Source organism: Corvus cornix, chromosome Z (genome assembly GCF_000738735.6).
Source record: "Corvus cornix cornix isolate S_Up_H32 chromosome Z, ASM73873v5, whole genome shotgun sequence".
Classification (NCBI taxonomy): domain Eukaryota; kingdom Metazoa; phylum Chordata; class Aves; order Passeriformes; family Corvidae; genus Corvus; species Corvus cornix.
In genome coordinates, this window is record NC_046357.1 from 56,787,327 (window position 1) to 56,807,438 (window position 20,112).

Genomic DNA, 20,112 nt, shown 5'->3' on the forward strand with positions numbered 1-20,112 from the left:
CAAAACACGGGGAAGTAAACTTCATTGTACTTTATTGTCTCTGTTGTTTCAGGTCCATTGAGGACTATAATGAAAGATCTGCATTCAGATGATAATGAAGATGAATCAGATGAAGCAGATGAGAAGGACAATGATTCTGAGTTGGAGCAACCTGTAAATACACGAGGAGGAAGCAGGAGTCGCAGGTGAGTGTCTTGTGATTGCAAGTAGCCTGCTGACCAAGACGTGTAGTGCTTGTTAGTAACAAGGTGAGGTCTGATGTTCTCAGAGTGCTGCATAGCAAATGGGCAGAAAATTCACTCTTTCTAGAGGAAAAGAGCGCCTTTTAAAAACTAACAGAACTAGCCATTCCTGATACAAACTCTTCCTGTACTAATCAATACGGTTATGATGATCCTCATTTGTTTGACTTCACTTGATTTCATGCCTTTGTGACTTGAGAGGAGTTATAATTGCTCTCTGGCCTGAATTAGAGGAAATTGTCCTTCAGCTGTTGAATGAGCTATTTTATACATAGTCACAAGACCGCTCTGCTTACCTGTTTTAGATTAAGCTGTTAAATTGAATCTAAATCAATGAAATCTGAATTTCAAGTAAATTTTGTGCTGCATGCAGTAAATAATGAGTAAAAGTGCATCAGAAGGTAAAGCAAGCATCTGTCACAGGAATTTTTTTAATTTTTGATTTTTAAAAAAAGTTTCTGCATCCTTGCTGCAACCTTCAGAGGGCATTCCAAAATTCATCTGCTGTTCAGGCAGCTTGAAGCTCCATCTAAATGGTGTTCAAAGTTATGGAAAACCTGAAACTGTCTCTCTCAAACGCATTTCATATTAGATTCTTTATGTAATTCAGAGGGTTTTACGTTAGTGCACAGCACCTGAGTACCAGTGCCAGCTACTGCTTGAATGGGAAGGTAATAGGAGAACTTTAATGAATGGCAGCTTCTTCCCTGATGTACTTTAGCAGCTGGAATCAAGGAGAAAAAGACCAAGATGACTAGCAGTTTGAGAACTTGTTGGTGTCAGTGATTGTGTAAAGGATTGTTCCAAGCTCAACTTGTCTCCAAGTGTGGAGATTTTGTTTCAGTTTTTTAATAGAACTGTAAGGCTGTTATTTCTCTGTGTCTTTTTATCCCAAAAAACTAATGGGGTTTTTCCCAACAAAAAATATTCCCTGTTGTTTGTAAGTAAATGAAGGGTGAAACTAATTAGGAACTGGGCTTTTTCATGTGACCTCTCCTGAGGTGCTAAGTTTTTGAATTTTAATCAGGAAAAAGTGTGTTACAAGAAACAAGGAACTTTTCAGTAAAACACTTGTTCAGGTGGGAAGTACAGCTGTTTGGAAAGCTTTTAGAAGAGCAGAAAAGTATCCCTAAGGACCACTTTCTTTCTTTGACATAGATGTGAACCGAGATAGGGAGCAGCAGTTCAATTTTGTAGGTGTTTACCATTTCTGTAACATTAGCTGCTGTTAGCTGGACACTTCATCCCAGCCAAGTGCAGGCAGGCAGCCTCCTTCTTTGTGCTATGAAGAGTTTTTTCTGGAGTGCAGCCCTGCTCAGATGCCTCTCTTCCATGTGACCTTGATTAGCAGTAGCTTGCTTAGCAAGGGATTGGTCATTGTAAGTCCCCACCTCAAAGTCCGAGGCTGGCTCACCAGCTTTGACAGCCCTTTGTCTGCAGGTGTAATGCTGTGGCTCTTTTTTTCTGCAGGGTTAGTCTGAGTGATGGCAGCGATAGTGACAGCAGCTCAGCTTCCTCACCGCTGCATCATGAGCCAGCACCACCTGTACTGAAAACCAGCAACAGCCAGGTAAAAAAAAATGGAGTTTGGCTTTGTATTAGCAGTAGATACAGTTAGCATCAAACTCAAGAGTTTATTGATTCATCTCTTCCCCTTCCCCCCCACCAATGTTTATCTAGAAAGCTACAGTATTTTTTTACTGCAGTAGAAGACACAATAGTTTTTACTTTGCATCAGAGTACTTGTCCCACATTTGTAAGAGGTAACATGGCTGTTATTTCTGAGGTAGCAACATAGAGGAGTTTGGCTTTTCAAAGAAAAGAAAGTCAATTACTTGGAGTTGCAAAATACTCCAGGGATAAATGAGAGTTAGCTTTTGGGAGGTACCTCACCCCCAGTTAGTAAGACTCTCTAAATATAAAATTAAGTATAAGAACTTACATTCTTTACAAAATAAAATACCCCATTTGTCAGTTATTTTAAGGAGTCATGATTCATTCCCAGTGTCAATTGTCATACACAAAGCTGTCAGGACACTTACTGGCAATAAATGGCTACTTACGCTTATGATATAGTTAGAATAGTGTCTACGTGTACTAACACAAGTTCATGGTTTAGAGGGTGAGTTTCATGGGTGGGTGTTTTCTATCTCTCTTTTCTATAATTGCTTCAATTATCTGGCAGATATTATATACTTGCTCTTGTTTTTCTATTAACATTTCCAATGCAAGCTATAGTACAAACCTCAAATATTATTATACATGTTAGCTAAGTTCAAGTACACTGGGGGAAAAAAGCCTCACTAACTTTGGAAGTTACTTTGTGCACAGAGAGAAGGTGATTCCATGTCCAGAAAATACTCTTATTTTCTGCTGCTGTAGGCTCTTCTAAGTTGTCCATACAAAAGTTACAAGTTTTTAAGATATAGTCTTGAGGTATAAAAGCTGGCTAATAAGGATAAAGAATATTGCATTTACTAGACACATAAGCACAAGAAAAATAAAAAATCTGTCTATGGCTTGTTTAATGAGGATTCTAAAGAGCCCAAGTAATTTTTAAGTAATCATAAGTCTCAATATCAGCAGCCCACTCAGATACACCTTTTGTGTTCCTTTGCCTGTTGGTGATGTAGTAGAAGGTCTGCCTCCACATTTAGACACTCCAAACAATAGCTGTGTGCCAGCTAAAATTGAATGTCACAAACCTTCTTCTTTTTCTTTAATTGAGCTAAATTTTGTAATCGAGCTGCAAATTGGAAATTTCGGGAAGCATTGAGAGAATTCAAATTGTGTGAACTACAGCCACATTTGAAATCTCTTCTTGGTAGCGTAGTGCTGCTTTGCAGGATGATATCTTTTACTGATTGAAATCAGGTTTGTGTTGACTAAGTTCCTTTATAGAACTGAAGAGCTAAGACAGAGTTAGTATTTGTATAAGCTTCCTCAGATGTGATTAGTGCTGTATCTCATCTAAACAAGAGTGCTTAAGATCTTAAATTTTAACTACACATCAAGAGCACTGTAAGGAAGCAGCTTTTTCAAATAATATTGTGTTCTTGGTAAGGTTCTATTTGAAACCAAGAATTTTCTTCCTGTGAAAACAATAAAAGCATCTAAGAGGTTCTGAATCCATGACTAAAGGTCTGGTTTTTTGTAGGGTTGGGTGGGGGTTTTTTTCAACACAAAACTTTCCTTCTCCTGGCCTACACAGCAGTAACCCCAGAAGGTGTTGAACAAAAGGACTAGAATAATTCCTCAAAAATGTATGTTTTGATTCTGAACATGCACCACTCTTGGCTAAGTAAATCAAGTAAGGTTAACTCATGTCTGCAGTCATTCTCTCTAGATAGGGAAATAGCTGTCTGCCAGGTGTATTCTTAAGATGCTGGTCAGCCTGGGGAGCATATATGCAGTTTAGTCATTTAAACCAAGGGAAGTAGAAATGAGAGAGGACTTGGGGAAAAATGTCAGCAAGGCTTCTAGAAGACTTGTTCTTACAGGCTTTATTTCCTTGTTTTAATTGCTGAGTTTTATCCTGTGTTGTGGCTGTTCAGTATGGTTTTGGAGTTAATCATGCTAGTGATGTTAGTCTCACTTACAGTGAAGGGTGAAACGTAATCTCCCATTATCTGTGATTACTTAGTTTTCTTTGATGTTTTTCAGAAGAACTGGTTATATTCTAGGTTGGGAATGATATGGTGATTTTTCTTTTAACTTCAAAAAAGTGTTCTCTGTGGAAAAAACTGAAAGAACAATCAACAGTTCTTTTTCCCCCAAATACTTCTGCCTTCAGTCCTAAAAGTTTCAAATCAAGCATGGTGTCCTGCTGCTTGCTAATGTGCTCTTCTTGGATCTGTTTCAGTATCAGATGAAGCCATCTTGGTTTGTATGTGTGATAGTAAATAGATGTGAGTGGCCTTGAAGGAAGGGTACCATATAAGTGCAAAAGAAATTACTTTCAATCGCTTTGTTTTTCAGTTACAACTCATGCAGTCATTTCAAGGACTGTTTCAAAACCTCTGTTGTCAAAGAAAAGAGATAGCATTGGGGGGAAAAAAAGAACAGGAAAAGTACAGTGATAATGTGACATTTCAAAGGCACTGGAGAGACCCTCAGCATCATCTTGTATCTGCCGAGTCACTTCCTGTCCAACCAGCACGCGAAAGATAGGGGAAAAAAAGTGGTGGGAAGGCTTTAAATGACATGAAATTTCTTCTTTTAAGGATTAATAATATCACTATCACCTCATTCCTGTACCTCAGCATTTTCTGCTGTAAGTTACTTTTTGTTCTAAAAAATATGAGTAGGTTACACAGATTAAAGAATGAAAAGCTCAGTTTTGAGTTTGTGTTATTAACAGCAGAATTTTCCATATATAATTGTATCCAGTGACACATTGAATTTTTACAGTATTTTCTTTCTTTTCCAGATATTAGAAGTGAAAAGTCCAATAAAGCAAAACAAAGCAGATAAACAAATGAAGAATGGGGATTGTGATAAGGTAAATAATGATGAGGTAGCAATAAAATACTCCAGAATATGATACTAATGTGCTTACCAAATGCCAATCTTTGTTACAGAATGAAAATCTTAGTACATCTTTGATTTGGATTCATTTAGGTGCAGATCTTTCTCTTTTTTCTTTCTGTAATTCTTTTAACTTCTCTCCTATTTTGAATTTTTTTTTCCCTCTTTTCAATCAGGTGATTTGGCAAATTTCACCAGCTGGGAATCTGCCATCTGTTTATTTTATCTGCTCTCCACCACGAGTTTGTATTGTGCTTCACAGAGGAATGAGATGTAGATGAGAATTCACAGATGCATTCCTAGCCAGGAAATCAATCAGTTAGGGAAGCAAAAACCACATCTATTTTCCAGAATCCTTTCTGAAGGCTGTGCTTCGGGAAGTGGCAGTGTGGTTTAGCGTGTTAACTAAAATGACATGAAGCAACTGTTACCATTTAACACTGGGATAGCTTGATTTGTCTACTGGTTGTGGGTAAGAGCTCTCAATCCTTCCGTGAGTGAACATAGCACAATTGCCCACTATGGACAAGTTTCTCTGAAGGCTCTTGCTGGTATTAGTGTAGATTTTGTGATAACATGAGGCAAGAGATGCAAGTTGCAGTATCTAGATCTTTATCTGCGTACTCTGATCTTTTGGTTTGCTTTTTCGTTGCTTAGGCTGAGTGCCATATCTCTCTCTGCTTACAAGCAAAAAAAAAAAGGTTTTGATGGCTCAGGCTGAAGGAGAAAGTTGATAACAGGGGGGAGAGGTGGGACATGTTTGTCATCCCAGGGAAGAAGCACTGGAATTTACCTTTGGATTAATTTTGCTTAGTCTTTCTCTCTTTATATCTCCCTGTTGACACAAAAGAAATAACTACATACCTCTAGAGAAAAAGTTTGATTCGATTGTGAGACTTTGGGTTTGGTTCTTACGTGGAAAGGTGGGATATGTTTTCTAAAGATGGTGTTTTGGCATCCCCAGTCTTTTGATGCTTTTTGGCACAGTTGAGATACAGAGATTATCTTCGACAACAAATGACCACCTAAGAAGATTTTTGTCAGCGTCAAGTATCTTAAAAAGCCACAAAAATTTATATTTGGGTTGTATTGAGCTAGGGAATGCCGACTATTAATAAAAAAATACACCTCAAAGAAGAGTTTGGTCTTACCTCAAGTCCTGTGTGCAGTTTTGGGTGACATACTCTTAAGAAGGATTTAAAACCATTAGAGAGCATCCAAAGAAGGGCTGCAAAGATGGGGGAAGGATCTAAAGAGGAGGTTTACAAAGAGCAGCTGAGCTCACTTGGTCTGTTCAGCCTGGAGAAGAGAGACTGTGCGGGGAGACCTCATTGACTGAGAGGAGGAGGAGGGGTGGGCACTGGTCTCTTCTCCATGGTGACCAGTGACAGGACCCGAGGAAATGGCATGAAGCTGAGTCAGGGGAGGTTGGATATTATAAGAAGGTTTTTCACATAGAGAGTGGTCAAGCCCTGGAATGGGCTACCCAGGGAAGTGGTCACAGCACCAGCCTGATAGAGTTCAAGAAACTCAGACAATGGACAATGGTCTCGGACACATGCTGTCACCCTTGGTGCCCTGTGCAGAGCCAGGAGTTTGACTCAGTGATCCCTCTGTATCTCTTCCAACTCAGGATATTATATGATTCCAAGATTTAAAATAAGATTTCTATTTGTACTGGTTTTGAAGTCATCTGAAGTTTATGAATTACATTGCTATGACTTAATTAACAAGTTGTTTGGGGGGGGGGATTTGTTTCTAGGCATATCTTGATGAACTAGTAGAGCTCCACAGAAGATTAATGACATTGAGAGAGAGACATGTACTGCAGCAGGTGAGGAGCACTCTTATGCACTATCACAGTGTGCTTATTGAAATTGTGAAGTCACATCTCTTTTTTTGCCTTTATTTAAAACTCTGTAATCAGGTTTAATAAGCCTGTATAGTCCACAGAAGTCAACTACTTGTTACACTGCAGCTTGGGGAATTTTTTGCACTTACTTTAAACTGTGTTGTCTCTCTAAATGACAGATTTTAAAAAAAAATTAAAATTTAAATTTAAGTTTGTTGTTACATTTCTTAACATACTATATCAATAATTATGAAAACAGGATGAGACAATGGATATAGCTGTGCACTGTCACTTGATAAAAAATCTTGTTGCCTCTTTCCTGAAAATGACCAGCCTTGTCTCAGAATCAATCAAAGTGGTTTTTTTTCTATGGCAAGCAGAAAACATGGAATTCAAAGCAAAGTCCACTTTGAAGAAAAATATAATATATTCGTTGAGTCTTCTGAAGTCGTAGAACGAGCAAAATATGGACGTGTACAACCAAAAAGGCTTCAAATTTATTGAAATGTTAAGCAACAGTAAGAGCAAAGAAAGTATTCTTGGTTTTCAGTGGGATTGTCAGGTACTATTGGGATGCAAATTGTGAAGATTAAACAATAAGCACTGTCAGCAAAGCGGGTGCAATTGTAGCACAGATGGTTTTATCATGTTTAGCACAATTATGTCCCAGTTTCAGAGATGTTGTAAAGAGGAAAATTTTTACCACTTCTAAATGATTGCAATCACTTGTCAAATTTCTCGACTAAGTGTATTAACAATATTTTGCAAGCTCCAGCATTAACCACTTTGTTAGTTCAGGCTCAATATTGTGACTAAAGATGAGGAAACTATTGAGAGGTCACTGAAAAGAAAAATCTTGGCTAAGGATATTCTTAATTAAAGATGAATTCTGATAGCTTTGTCAGATTTCATCTTATAACACACAATGATGCATATTGGTTACCCTTCATATTTAATGTATTTTTGCCTTCCAAATTTCCTTTTACTACAAAGGCTTTAGTTCAAAGCATGCTTTCAGAGTGGTGGCAAAGCCAAATTTTTATCTACATTGGGAAATTATTTTGCAGGAAGCTAAAAGACAGGAATTGCAACGCCTTGTCCACTTCACATTACTCATTAATTCTCAAAGAGTTCACATGAAAATTGAATCCGGAAAAGCCTCTGTGTTGTAAATTCACACCCTATCTTTGCTTCCTGAGCACTTACTTCCCCAGTTATCCAAGGCATAGCTTCCAAATGGTATCGCTTCTGATACACATCTGTGTCCAGTACTGCTGTTATCAGCTGTCAGTGCAGAACTGAGCCACTGACCCAGCCTGGGCAGTCAGGCCATGAAACCAGCTTTCACTGGGGCTGTATAGACAGCCTCCAGACCAGACTGTAGGGCTTAGGTGGCTTCATGTGGAATTTTGAAAAAGAAAATCAACTTCAAAACATTTTATGCAAAGCAGATATAGCAACAAGCAAGAAACCTTCTTTTTTTCCCATTATGGTGGTCTAGAGCTTTTGAAATCCTGACAGGATAAGCCTGGAGTAGCCAGATCTGACTCCACAACTGAGCCTGCTCTGAGCAGGGGCTGGGACTAGCAAAATCCTTTCCAATTGGAATTATTCAGCCATCCTAAGAAATATTTTCAAAGTAAGTAAAGTGCTTCGAGTTGAACCCCTCATTCTCTTTCTCACTAGCAGCATTTATTTGGTGATGAAGAAGTATTTGTCTTTGTTAGAAAAATAATGGGTTTGTCTTCTAAATTGTCTTCATTCTAATATTGGAGCACTGTTATAGTAAGCTTTGTGGGATGTTACTAATACAAGGAAAAATCATATTAAAAGAAACATAACTGAGCTGGAAAGTTAGAGTATCCTATTCTGAGTAAATGAAAAAGAAGAGTATATTCTTATTCATTTTAAGCTAGACGGTTTTTTTTCCTCTGGAGACTACTTATTAAACCAGAGAAAGCATTCATTCACGAACTTTGCCTCACAACTTGCATTCACAGTGAGGTATTTTAATGCTGTAATCCATGATTACTTATACATTATTACTTGTATTATGAAGGTTTGGTTGATGTAGAACTGGTGTTGCCTTCCTGGGGGAAATTGTTCGTGCAGATTGTTTCCCGTGGTCCAGAGAATTTGCAGGCTGTTGGTACAGCCCCAGTGAAAGCTGGATTTATGGCCAGACTCTGCAGGCTGGGACATTGCTTCAGTTCTGCTGGTAACAGCATAATACGGGCTACAGAGGTCTACCAGGAGTCAGTGGAAGAGCTAAGTTACTTACCAGTAGTCTGTTAGCATGTCTTCACTAGTGAATGGTCTATGCTGCTATAAAACGAAACACAGCTTAGTTCTAAAACCTTTAATCCCTTAATATTCTGCAATTCATTAATTCATATGATTTTAACCATGTACAGAAATATCTTCCCAATACTGAATGGATAACTTGCAGAGAATCAGTGCTTCTCTATGTTAAAAATAATCTGCCGTTCCATCTTAATGTCCTTATTGCTTTGCAGCTATGTAGTTAATGTAAAATACTTCCAGTATGCACAGAAATTGAAAAGATACAGAGCTGAGAAAGTTTCTAGGAATTACTATGAAACTTCTAGACTAAGAAATACAAGGATATAGAGATTGTTGGAAGTACAGAGGTGAGAACAGCAAGGTGCAAAACTGCATAACGGGATTATGGTTACTGCGTGAGAAGAGGGATCAAATGCAAAAATATGCAACAGAAAATTGTAGACAGCTGCAAGCATTTTAGAGGTAGTGTTGGTATGAAGTGGGATGGTGATGGAGTCGTGTGTTCCTGGATGGCAGTTGTCATCTTGTTAGTTTATGTTAGGGCAGGTAAGTCTCTTGCACACAGACTTTGAGAGAATTTTCAGAGAAGGGACTTGCAAAAGAATGGTGAAGGCGTTGATATGATGTAAAAGCACCGGCTTCTCAAACTTACACTGAGGGATATGAAAAGGATTTTTTTTTTTTTTTTTCCAATCCCAGTTGTTACCAAGTCCATAGGCATGACAGGAAACAGGAATGCAGCCAAATTGGAAATGAGAAAAATGTATCTGTTTGTGAATGTAGCTCTTTACCAAGAGAGGCATTTCTCTTTGAGACACTTTGTTAAAGGAAGCTGAGAAAGGGAGAAGACAGGAGAGATGTGATACTGCACTGCAAGTGCCTAGATACATAGTGAAGTAATTTTGATGTTAAACGCTACTTACAGACATACAAGAATTTCCTGAGAGGGAGAAGACATGTGAAAAAGAACATTTGACCAAGAAATTAGTCCTTTGAGAATCACCTGAGCAGTTCTTATATGAATATTGGACCTTGTCAAGACAGAAACTGGTCTGAAATTACATTTACAAACAAATTTCTCTACCACATCTTCCAGTGTAAAGAAAAAGGTTGGAATTTACAGTGCTGAGGCTTTTTTTTTTTTTTTAACTGAGTCTGCAATCAGATGTTAATGCTGCATGTCCAATATATTCAAATTTGGCTAGCTAAAGCAGTGTTTCTAACTCTGCATTTTCAGTGCAGAAAATGTTAGCATGACCCCACAAAAGGCAGCAACATTTCTGGTAAGACTTTGTATCTTATTTTGAGGCATCAGAAGTCATATCTTCAGCGGGTAAAAAATCTGAAAGCCAGTGCACTAGGCAGCACAGGCATAAGGAAAAAATGAGTATGCAGCATGGCGGAAAATTACATTGCTCATGTCCACAAGGTGCTTAACTTTGGTTTGCAACTATCTTCTTAGAATTTTCTGCCAGGGGCAGCTTGGAGGTCTGGAAACTATCACATGGCCTAAAACCCTCCATAAATTGAAAAATGACTGTCATTAGTTGCACTTTGGCTTCCTTATACAAACACACTCATTTGCTTGTTTAAAGGCTGATAAATAGTTATACTATGATGGATAATGATGAAACTGAGCTGGAGAGACATTATGTAAACAGAGACGTAATTTACAGCAGAAAAGCAAAGCTTATACAGCAGGAACAAATGGGGTATTTTTGTTCTTAGCAGGCTGAGCTCTCAGAATAAAACATTTTAATGCTGTATTTATAATGTTAGAACTGTCAGACATCCTAGCAACTAATCTTAACCTTTTATTCTGTTTGAAGAATTTCTGAATAGCACAAGGATGCATATGCTAATACTAGTAGTAAGTCATGAACTCCTCATTGACTGGCACACAGGCAGGTGTTTTTCATTGAGCTGTCTGGGTTTATCTTGATACATTTTTGTACATCCATTAAAGCCTTTGGGGTTCATTTCAGTCATTTGCCAGGTGCCCAGACATAGCGACTGTATCTCTCTTGGGGGCTGGATGAGGGATATGTTTAAAATGTTTATGTTTCCCTTGACCTAGAGCTTAAAAGCCCAAAGTGGAACTTGATCAATAGAAGTCCTTATCCATTTCTTAAAATATGCAGTGCTGTTTAAAAATACATGTGTTAACGCTTTTGTATAATCTTTGTTTCTAAAATCAAGTATATTGCAGTGGGGGTTACTCGGGGGTGGTAGTCTTCCACAGTAACACAAGCAAGCATTAGACAGAGTTGTTCAACATAGCTACATTTTCTTGGCCTCTGCTTCTGTAAACTTCTTGTGCAGCCGTTTATTTGTCTCACTGTGGATATTCAAAGAGCATTCTGAAGATTAGATTCCGAACTTTTACAAAAGGAGGCTGGATTGACTGCTTACCTTTGCCTCTTTCTTAGATGAGGCTCAAGAGAGTGCCAAAAATGAGAATAACAATACATATCAAAGTTTTCTTCTGGTATCAATCAGTTTTTCCCACTGGATTTCTTTTTCTCATGTCAACTGCAGAACAGTAGGGGATGGAAAAGTGTTACAAGAATCTGTGAATCAACAAATGAACAAATTAAGTTAGTCATTTTAGATTAAAAATTCCGATACGGAAAAGAAATTGAAACCAAGAGGTACAGATTTAAATGACGTGTTAATAAAAGCAGGATTTTTTTCCAGTACTTTAAGAGTTTTGGACAGCTGCAAACCAAATTAAATGGATTTTATTTTTTTTTTTTCCCCACCTTTGAAAATAAAAGGTGATTGAAAAGGGAGATTTTCATTGTAACAAGCATTTTCCTTTTATTATTTCATCTTGTTTCCAGTCTATTTAATCTGTCCTGGGCTGTGTCATTCCATGCCTGACAATACACATTTCATATTTCATTTATCATCAACATAGTCTTTACTTCTGTGGTCTGAGAATAAAAAATATCTGTTTATATAATGACATGGAGAGCAGAAAACTACAAAATGTTTAGTTTAAATTCATTGTTCTTTGTGAAGCTGGTTATTCCTACCATATTTGTCTTTTTAAGGTACATTCTATAACCCATGTGTGCATACATCTGTATTTGCTCCAGCTGTGGAAAAGGAATTGCAGTCAGAGTAATAAAGCTCAAAACAATCAAGGAATATCTTGCAGTAGTGTTTCAGTGGAGGTGCCTGTGGAAGCCCCAAAACTAAATGGATTTCAAATTGGACGTTGCAGACAGGACTTGGAGTGCAGCCTGAGTGCTGCACAAGGGGTGGCTGGAAGGACTGAGAAGAGCAGTGTTGCTCTGTCGGTCCATGAGCTACCCAGAGGCTGCCTCAGGGTGGGGTACCTTTCTGTGTGCTCTTGGCATGTCTGTCTCAAAACAGCACGTAAGAGATTTATATCAACAGTGTGTTGGCGCTGTGTTAGCCCTCCATAACAAATAATGCTTTGGCTTTTCAAGATGCTCAGTGTTTTTTCCAAGGTAGGTGTGCATCCTGGAACTTAACATATCTGGAATTATTTTTACAGCAATTCCGTGTTGAGTATGAGCACTCTTTAAAATTATAGGCTACAGTTCAGAGACTAAAAATGTCACAACTGCATAAAGGCACAAGTTAGGTATCTGCTGTTGATTTCACAGAATTGGAGGATGTTTGAGGTTGGAAGGAATCTCTGAAGGTCACAGGGTCATGTGGAGCCAGTTGCCTGGGACTATGCCACGTGACTTTGGAATATCTCCGAGAATGAAGACCCCACAACCTAAGTGATGTTATGACCTTGCTAGGAGTCCTTCCATGGTTGATATAGCTAAAAAAAAAAGTAGATTTAACTCTGTCACTCAAAAAGTGACTGCTAGTGTGTGAACTAACAGTTCATGTAAGAGCTCTTGAATGTATTTTTTGTTTGATTATGGACTAGACTCTAAGGATTTATTTCTTTCTCTTGCTTGCAGAAAGCCTTATGCCAATTATTTCCTACTGTAACCTGCTTAGCAGCTATGCACATAATAAATATTTCAGAGATCTACCTGGGATTTTTAAAATTACTTGTTTGAGCTTAAGGGTATAATGTTGCCCCCCCACCCCCCTTGTTTTTTTAAACTGAATTAGAAAATAAGCAGATTTTCTTTGAACATTTGAAAAATACGTTGTCAATGCTAATGTTTGCTGGAACAGCAGATAGGTATCCTGACATTATGGTTGATGATGATCTAAAAAGAAAACCCAAGGTACTGTAGTCTGGACCTGACATAATGCATGTCAGAAAGGAAGCAAATGATAAGGATAATGGTTAAACTTGCAAATATTGGGGCAGTTTGACTCATTTTAGGCCTTTCACATGGTACTTATTAATAATTTCACTGGGCATGTAAAACTACTGGAATTTCCAACTGCATCTTTTCTTTTCTTTCAGATAGTAAATCTTATAGAAGAAACTGGACACTTTCATATCACAAATACAACCTTTGACTTTGATCTTTGTTCACTGGACAAAACCACAGTCCGTAAACTACAGAGTTATCTGGAAACATCTGGAACCTCCTGAGGATTCAGCATATGGCTGCATCAAAAACTGTTCTTTAAATGACATTTGCAGAATGATGCGACCAAAATGGAGGGGGAAAAAAACAAAAACCTCTTCAGCTTTCATTTTTCCTTAAAGCCAGTCTCTTGATAAGGGAGAGAAAAAGTGACGAGACTCAGAGGACCACTCTTCTCAAGAAGAAAATGCTCTGGAAGAGTTTGCCTGGATAGCCTTGAAAAACAAACACAGGAAAACAAACAAAAAATACTTGTTCCTAATGAATGTGTATGATATCATGTATCTCTCTCTGTGGTGTTCAAGTCCACAAGATGAATGCATGTTCAACACACTGCCTTACTACATAACTGATCTATTTATTATTGCATACATGTATCCTAAAGTCAGTGAGTCACTGAGTGACACTACCAGATATTGCAAGTAGTGGGGTCCCTTGTGTGCTCTTTTGATGCAGTACTTTCACAAGCCTAGTAACATTATTCATATTAAAATGCCACTTCTTGCTGTCTTTCTTTAGTCAATTAAAACACTACAGTCTTGATTCCACCTCTGCAGTTCTAGGAAACAAGATAAAAACTTGGTGACCAAGCAGTGGTCCTATATTTCGTTTCCTGTCTACCACAGTGGGTTGGACCACAGCAAGCTGGACTACAGGTCCTTGATTTTATCTGCCTACTGATATTGACCATGGTTAAAAAGTGCACCAAATAGGTTCATATGACTTGCTGTCTAGCCTCAGTGAATAAACCAGTAAGACTTTTAACAAAAAATGTTATGTATACTGTCCTGAATCTGGCAACTCTTGCAGTCTACATTCTTGTGTCCATTTAAATGTTGCAAAATAAAATATATATTAGAGTGAAGGTGTTCTGCAGGAGCTCATCATAGAAGAAAAAGTACTGGTCCTGTCTTTAAAGAAAATGTTGTAGAAAATTCTAAATTTGGAGCTATTTATTACTTTGAGTTTCAACACTCTTCTGCTGCCAGTGTGTGATTCACTTCTACCATAAAACTTTTTGCATAACATTTTTGTTTGTTCATATAGTATATGATCTGCTTAGTTTGTTTTGGGGATTTTTTTCTTATTTCATTTGTTTTTTTACAACTGCTAAATTAAAACCTTTTATTTGAAATGAAAAAAATGTGTTGTTATACAGTTAAATGTTGGAATAAATACATGTATGATATCATCTAGATGTGTGTGTTTATATATATATGTATACCACACCTGTGTGTGTATATATATATATACACACAGACACACATGCATATATGCTTTTTAAACTTTCCAGATTTTGGTATCTGTTCAATAACCTGATTATGTTTCCAGAAGAATTTCTTGTCTATAAAAATAAGTATTCTTTCACACCATCCATTGTTTCTTAAAATCAGGATCCTCATTTATGCATCAAATGAGAGTATGTGTACTCAGTTTCACATCAATGCTTCATGCTCTCACATTGCTGATGGTTTCTTGATGAAATCATCATCCTTATATTAAAAATCCAAATTCCTAAATGAAAAGAGAAAATAATAATTTTTAAAATACTTCTGGATGCAAAGGTTTATTCAGGTTTACCAGACTAAAAGATGTATCTTGTTACTAGACAGGCCAGTATGTCATGTGTATGCTTATATGCCACATGTAGTCTCTATGTGTAGAGCTGAACAGTAGTATCTTTATGACTTACTGTTTCATGTGCACAGTTTGTGCAGCACTGAAAAACTATTGGGGTTATTTCTTATTCAGATGGTGAATCTCAATACTGTTTCTTTAAGTCCAAAGAAAATTTTACACTTTACTCTTTTTGAAAGGGCACGATACGTATTGGGTTTGGGGGCTTTTTTCTTATTTAAAATGTTGTTTGATCATACTCCACAGGAAGTCCTCCTTAGGCTTCCGAAGAATAAGTGTACTTTTTCAGTAATGTTATGACTCTTATTGATGATTGGCATGAAGCATACTTGAAGCGTTATGTTGTTCTTTTAAGTCCATGTCTTAATGTGCAATTGGGGAGGGGATGGAGGAGAGGGAGTGTAATGTTAACTTTACTATTGACAGAAGGCAGGTGACGATGGGGAAGGGAAAAGGGGTGCATGTAAAGGGGATAAACTTCAATTTTTATTGATTGTTTTATATAAAAATGTTTGGTAATCTAAAAGCAACCTTAAAAACCTTTGGTCTACAAATGTGTGTTCAACTTTCCTGTCTTTTAGTTATACCAGATGTATATGGAACTTTGTCCATTTAGACTTTTCTAACTAAGTCTTGTGGTAAAGACTCATTGAGTTTCAGAAGGGGATACTTCTAGTACGACTATTGCACTGTTTTTTTAGAAATGGTGAAATGAATCATTTTACCCTTAAAATACCAGATAAGCTTTATTATACACTGAGAACAGGGGGAGAGGAAAAGAGAAACTAGGTGAATAGGCATAAAAGGGAGATGACAGCAATTACGGTATCAAATCAGTGCTGAATTTCATGCAAGCTGTGGATCGTCCTTAAACTCTTAAATTTTCTAATTCAATGAGAGAGAGAAGAAAATAGACTGTTGTTGTCAATGTGTGTGTTGACTTTTTCACGACACTCTGATAGAAATAGAGTGACTAAGTTTTGATCTAAATTTTAAAGTTAGCTATTTTCATCTAATTTTGTATATGGAAACAAAGTAAATATGTTCACCTAATTTCAGACATTCATATTTCTCTTAAAGGAAAAACAAGAAGATACCCTTTAGAAGGGGTAGACCCGTTAAGAAGTCTGTAACATCTATGAGCATTGATTTTTGGGATGGGTTAGAGTGTTTTGGCAACAAATGTTTTGGAGTTTACTTAACATAAAGCTGTTTAAAACAGTTATATGAGAGAATTTGGACCAGACAGGCAGAGATTAGAAGTAAATTCCAATATCTAACGTAATCCTCAGTGTGAGTCACTGTTACTAGAGCAGTAGTTGTATCCAGTAGCAAAGACAGTTTTCTCACTAGTAACTTTCCTCCTCAGAAAGTGGATGTCCAATTGGGTAGACAAGTTTTGGTTTTTTGGTTTTTTTTTTTTACAAAATCTAATCAGCTGAGAGGCTTTACAAAAATTTCAGTATCATCTAAATTTGAAGGCCATCTTAGTCCATGCTAAAGAAAAAGAGCTAGAAATGAGGAAGGGGCCTCCTTTCCTCCTCTCGTACACTGAAGTGAAGAGAGTCTTCCAAGGTAAAACTAAACCCGTGCTCAGTCTTCAGCTTTGGACTGTAAGAAATGGTTGATCATTTCTCTCTCTCTTCATTGGTTTGGTATTTTTAGGAAAAGTCTGTGCTTTCAATTTCAGAAACAAAATGCACACAGTACAGTGCATTTGGAGAGCCCAGTGTATTTCTATTAAAGTTACTTTTAGTCTCTGGGAAGGAAATTACAAGTTCTTGGGTTTTGCCTGACCCATTGTTCTTCTTTCCCATTCTCACAGTGAAATAAAGTACTTTCACAATCTAGTTTGAGTCCTTGGTCCTTACTTGGTACAATCTTCCTTTCCTAGAAGCTATACCAGTGTTTTGGGGTGTCTTGAATGACCCATTGATTTCAAGACCTGTTACTTAATTTGCAAAATTGATGGGAAAGCTGTAGAACTGTCTGAAGTGAAAGCTGCCTCGTTCATTTGGGGTTTTTGTATGCATTATCTTACTCTGATGATAGGATGTTTGATTTGTTCATATACACCATATCCCTTATTTTACCACTTGCAGTTTAATGACAAACTATCTTTTAGTAAACTCTTATTTCAGTCTACAGAGTCTGTTTTGTGTTTGCTCATTGGTCCGTGGTTTGCAGAAACTAAGCATCACGATGAAAATTTTGTTGGGTTTTCAGCCACAGCAGGAGCTAGCAGGAACTACAAAAATAAGCAGTGAAATAAGACATGTTCCAAAGTTCAGCAAGTGTGAAGCATGTGTTTTAATGAGTCTTGATGGTTTTCTTAATTGTCAAGCAGTGTACAGCAGAATGTAGTGTACACCAGGAAGCTGTTCTGTACACTGTACGATGTTTTACTGCTGCGCATAAAAGCCTTACTAACAGATAACAGCGACTAAAACACATATATCCTAAAACATGTATATCTGCAGTGTTTTAGCGCATGCTTGGGAGTTAATCAGTGCACTAATGCTGGTAAACCAATGACATTTACAAGGCTGGCTCTGTGTCTGGACAGATAAATTAACATCAAAGCATACTCACTGTAAGGGCCTTGCATTTGATTGAGCAGCAAGAAATGCCACTGTGACTAGACAGGAAAGAGAAGTATTACCACAGTGAGAACAAGGCCCTGGGGTGTGGGGTGGAGTGGGGGGAAAGAAAAAAAGGTGTAAAGAAGAGATGCAGTAATACAACTGCCTTGGTTTGCTACTGTAAAATATGCTGCAGTTGTTGGTGAGTAGAGCAGAGGGAGATTGAGATTGCAGCAACATAAAAACATTTAGGCTGTTTTATTGTTTGGGATGCTAATGTCTGTTTCACATTTGTTTCACTATTGCATCTGACTTACAGTCTTATGTTTTGCCTCAGCCAGACTGATTGTACTGCAAAGTGATAATCTTGCATTTTTCATTTACTTTTAATTTTTCCAGTCTGGAAATTTGAGTGAAGTCAAATGTAGGCCTGTGAATGCAGCAGATGTATTTTTATTATCATTCAGTATAATTCTGACTGGAAGTAACCATTTCCTGAATCTTCCCATCAAATGGGTTATGCATTTTTCTATGTTCCTTCAGAGAACAGATGCTATAAAGCTGGGATTTCTGTTAGTAAGCTTCACCCTTCTCATCACAGCAAGGAATAAATTATTACCTTTTATCATTGCTCACAGAGAGACAGAATGCAAGGTCTGAGTCCTGGTTAGGAAAGAGTGGGTTTGTGAAGATGTCAGATACAGCTTTTTAGTAAGACCTAGAAATAAAGCCTATCTCTTTCGGGGAGGAAAAGGACAGGAAATATTTGCTAAAAATATTTCTACTGTGATAATTCTGGGGTTTTCCTACAGTTACATTCCTCTTTCAAATCGTTAAGCATCTAATAGCCAGCAACTACATACAAATCATTAAAGAATCAAAGGAATTGAAAATACAAGCAAGTTTGTATTAAAGCTCTGGCTGTGTGAGGAGTAAGGTCATAATGCTGATATTGCTTTCAGTGCAGGGCAGACATTCCTAGCACATGTGGTTTGTGTATCCTCATCTGAGTGGGTGGTCTAGAAAATGGTGCAAAATGCCGCAGGAGGGCTTAGTTTTTGAGTGGTGCAGAGGAAACATTCATGATATGCTTAGCCAGTACCACCCAGGCTATCCAAGATGAAGCAGTTTTCTTTCAACTTTTATGAGCAGCTACGTTTTCACTTTGCCTATTCAGCTAAACATTTAATTATTTTTTTTGCAACTCTGTTAGTCCCCGACTGTAAGTTCCACGCTTGCTAGGCACCTGGTTAGGGTTGGGGTGGGGTTGTTCTGATGTGGCTGTTTCTTTGGGAAGGGCATAAAACAAAAGTGAAACGTGGTAGTGACTCCTTTACTATTTGGTTTTTGTCCTACTTCTGTCCAACAAGTATGAGCCTCTGAAATGTTTTCTCTTAAAAATTGTCTTGCGCATAAGAAGTTAAAACTGTTTTCATCAGTGTCAGGTTTTGTTAGCACAGTGTATAGTAATTAACTGGATGAATTAAGAATAAGCTTCTGTTAAAGTGGACATGTCTAAGATCAAGATGTGACTTGATGGTCTCTTGGACCACTGCAAGCAGGGCAGCCTAGAAATGTTATTTTTATTGTTATTGTAGAAATGCATGAATCTCAGCCTGTGTATGAAGTGAAGTAAGTGATTAAGGTACTCAATTAGTTTTGGCTATCTCTTGCTTAAGCTCCCTTGGACATCTGCTCACCGCCTATGTAAAAACTTAAGTGTCGGCTTTTTCTGTGCTAAACACCCCTTTCTCTTTGCATTGTCACAGGTATGAGGATAGGTTGCTGCAATAGGCACTTGCTACTGTCTTGCAACTATGGAATAGAACTCTGCAGTGCCTTGGTTTAAGTTGAATTATGTTTACAATTAACCATGGTGCTCGTTGCTCAGATGAATTTTATTCTTTACTCTTTTGTGGTTACAGATTTATATTTGCAGGGGGGCAGGTGGGGGAGGAAGGGGCAAGAGAGACTTGTTCTCCCTCCATCAATGCAATGTCTTCTTTAATTCCTGATTTACATTCTAGAGATAGTGACACTAACAATAAAACATCAAGGCTCAAGCTCTTCCCATGACAATGTGATGCATTAAACATCTGCCGAACCTCTGGTGGCCTAAATCAACGCTGGATTTACAGTTTCTTCTTCAAATGGAATTAAAGCAAGGAAAGCAAGATTGACTCTGCTTCACAAAATTTTTGAGGTTAGGAGGGACCTTGAGAGAACGTCTGGTCCAACTCCATGGTTTCTCCTTGGAAATCCCATTGGGCTTTTGTCAGATTCTTTGGGAAGCTCTTTGTGTTGGCCCTTTCTCAGGAACTGAGTGTTCAAGTAAACTAAATGTACCTTTTTGCATCCAGGCACACTCTTACAAGCCTTATGTAACTGTTCTTTTAAGAACAGGCTTTTCTTCTTCCTGGATAAGTAGT

The 20,112-nt window shown here is 37.7% G+C and overlaps 1 protein-coding gene across 1 annotated transcript in view; it reads left to right on the forward strand.

The window, feature by feature from the left end:
* Positions 1-16,951, forward strand: part of MLLT3 (MLLT3 super elongation complex subunit) — a 121,687-nt gene extending 104,736 nt beyond the window's left edge. The window contains exons 8-12 of the mRNA XM_039567498.1: positions 53-185; positions 1,713-1,812; positions 4,672-4,743; positions 6,532-6,603; positions 13,337-16,951. Coding sequence (XP_039423432.1) covers positions 53-185; positions 1,713-1,812; positions 4,672-4,743; positions 6,532-6,603; positions 13,337-13,468 — 509 coding nt within the window. The 3' untranslated portion in view covers positions 13,469-16,951. The remainder of the gene's footprint in view (positions 1-52; positions 186-1,712; positions 1,813-4,671; positions 4,744-6,531; positions 6,604-13,336) is intronic.
* Positions 16,952-20,112: the final 3,161 nt, after the last annotated feature.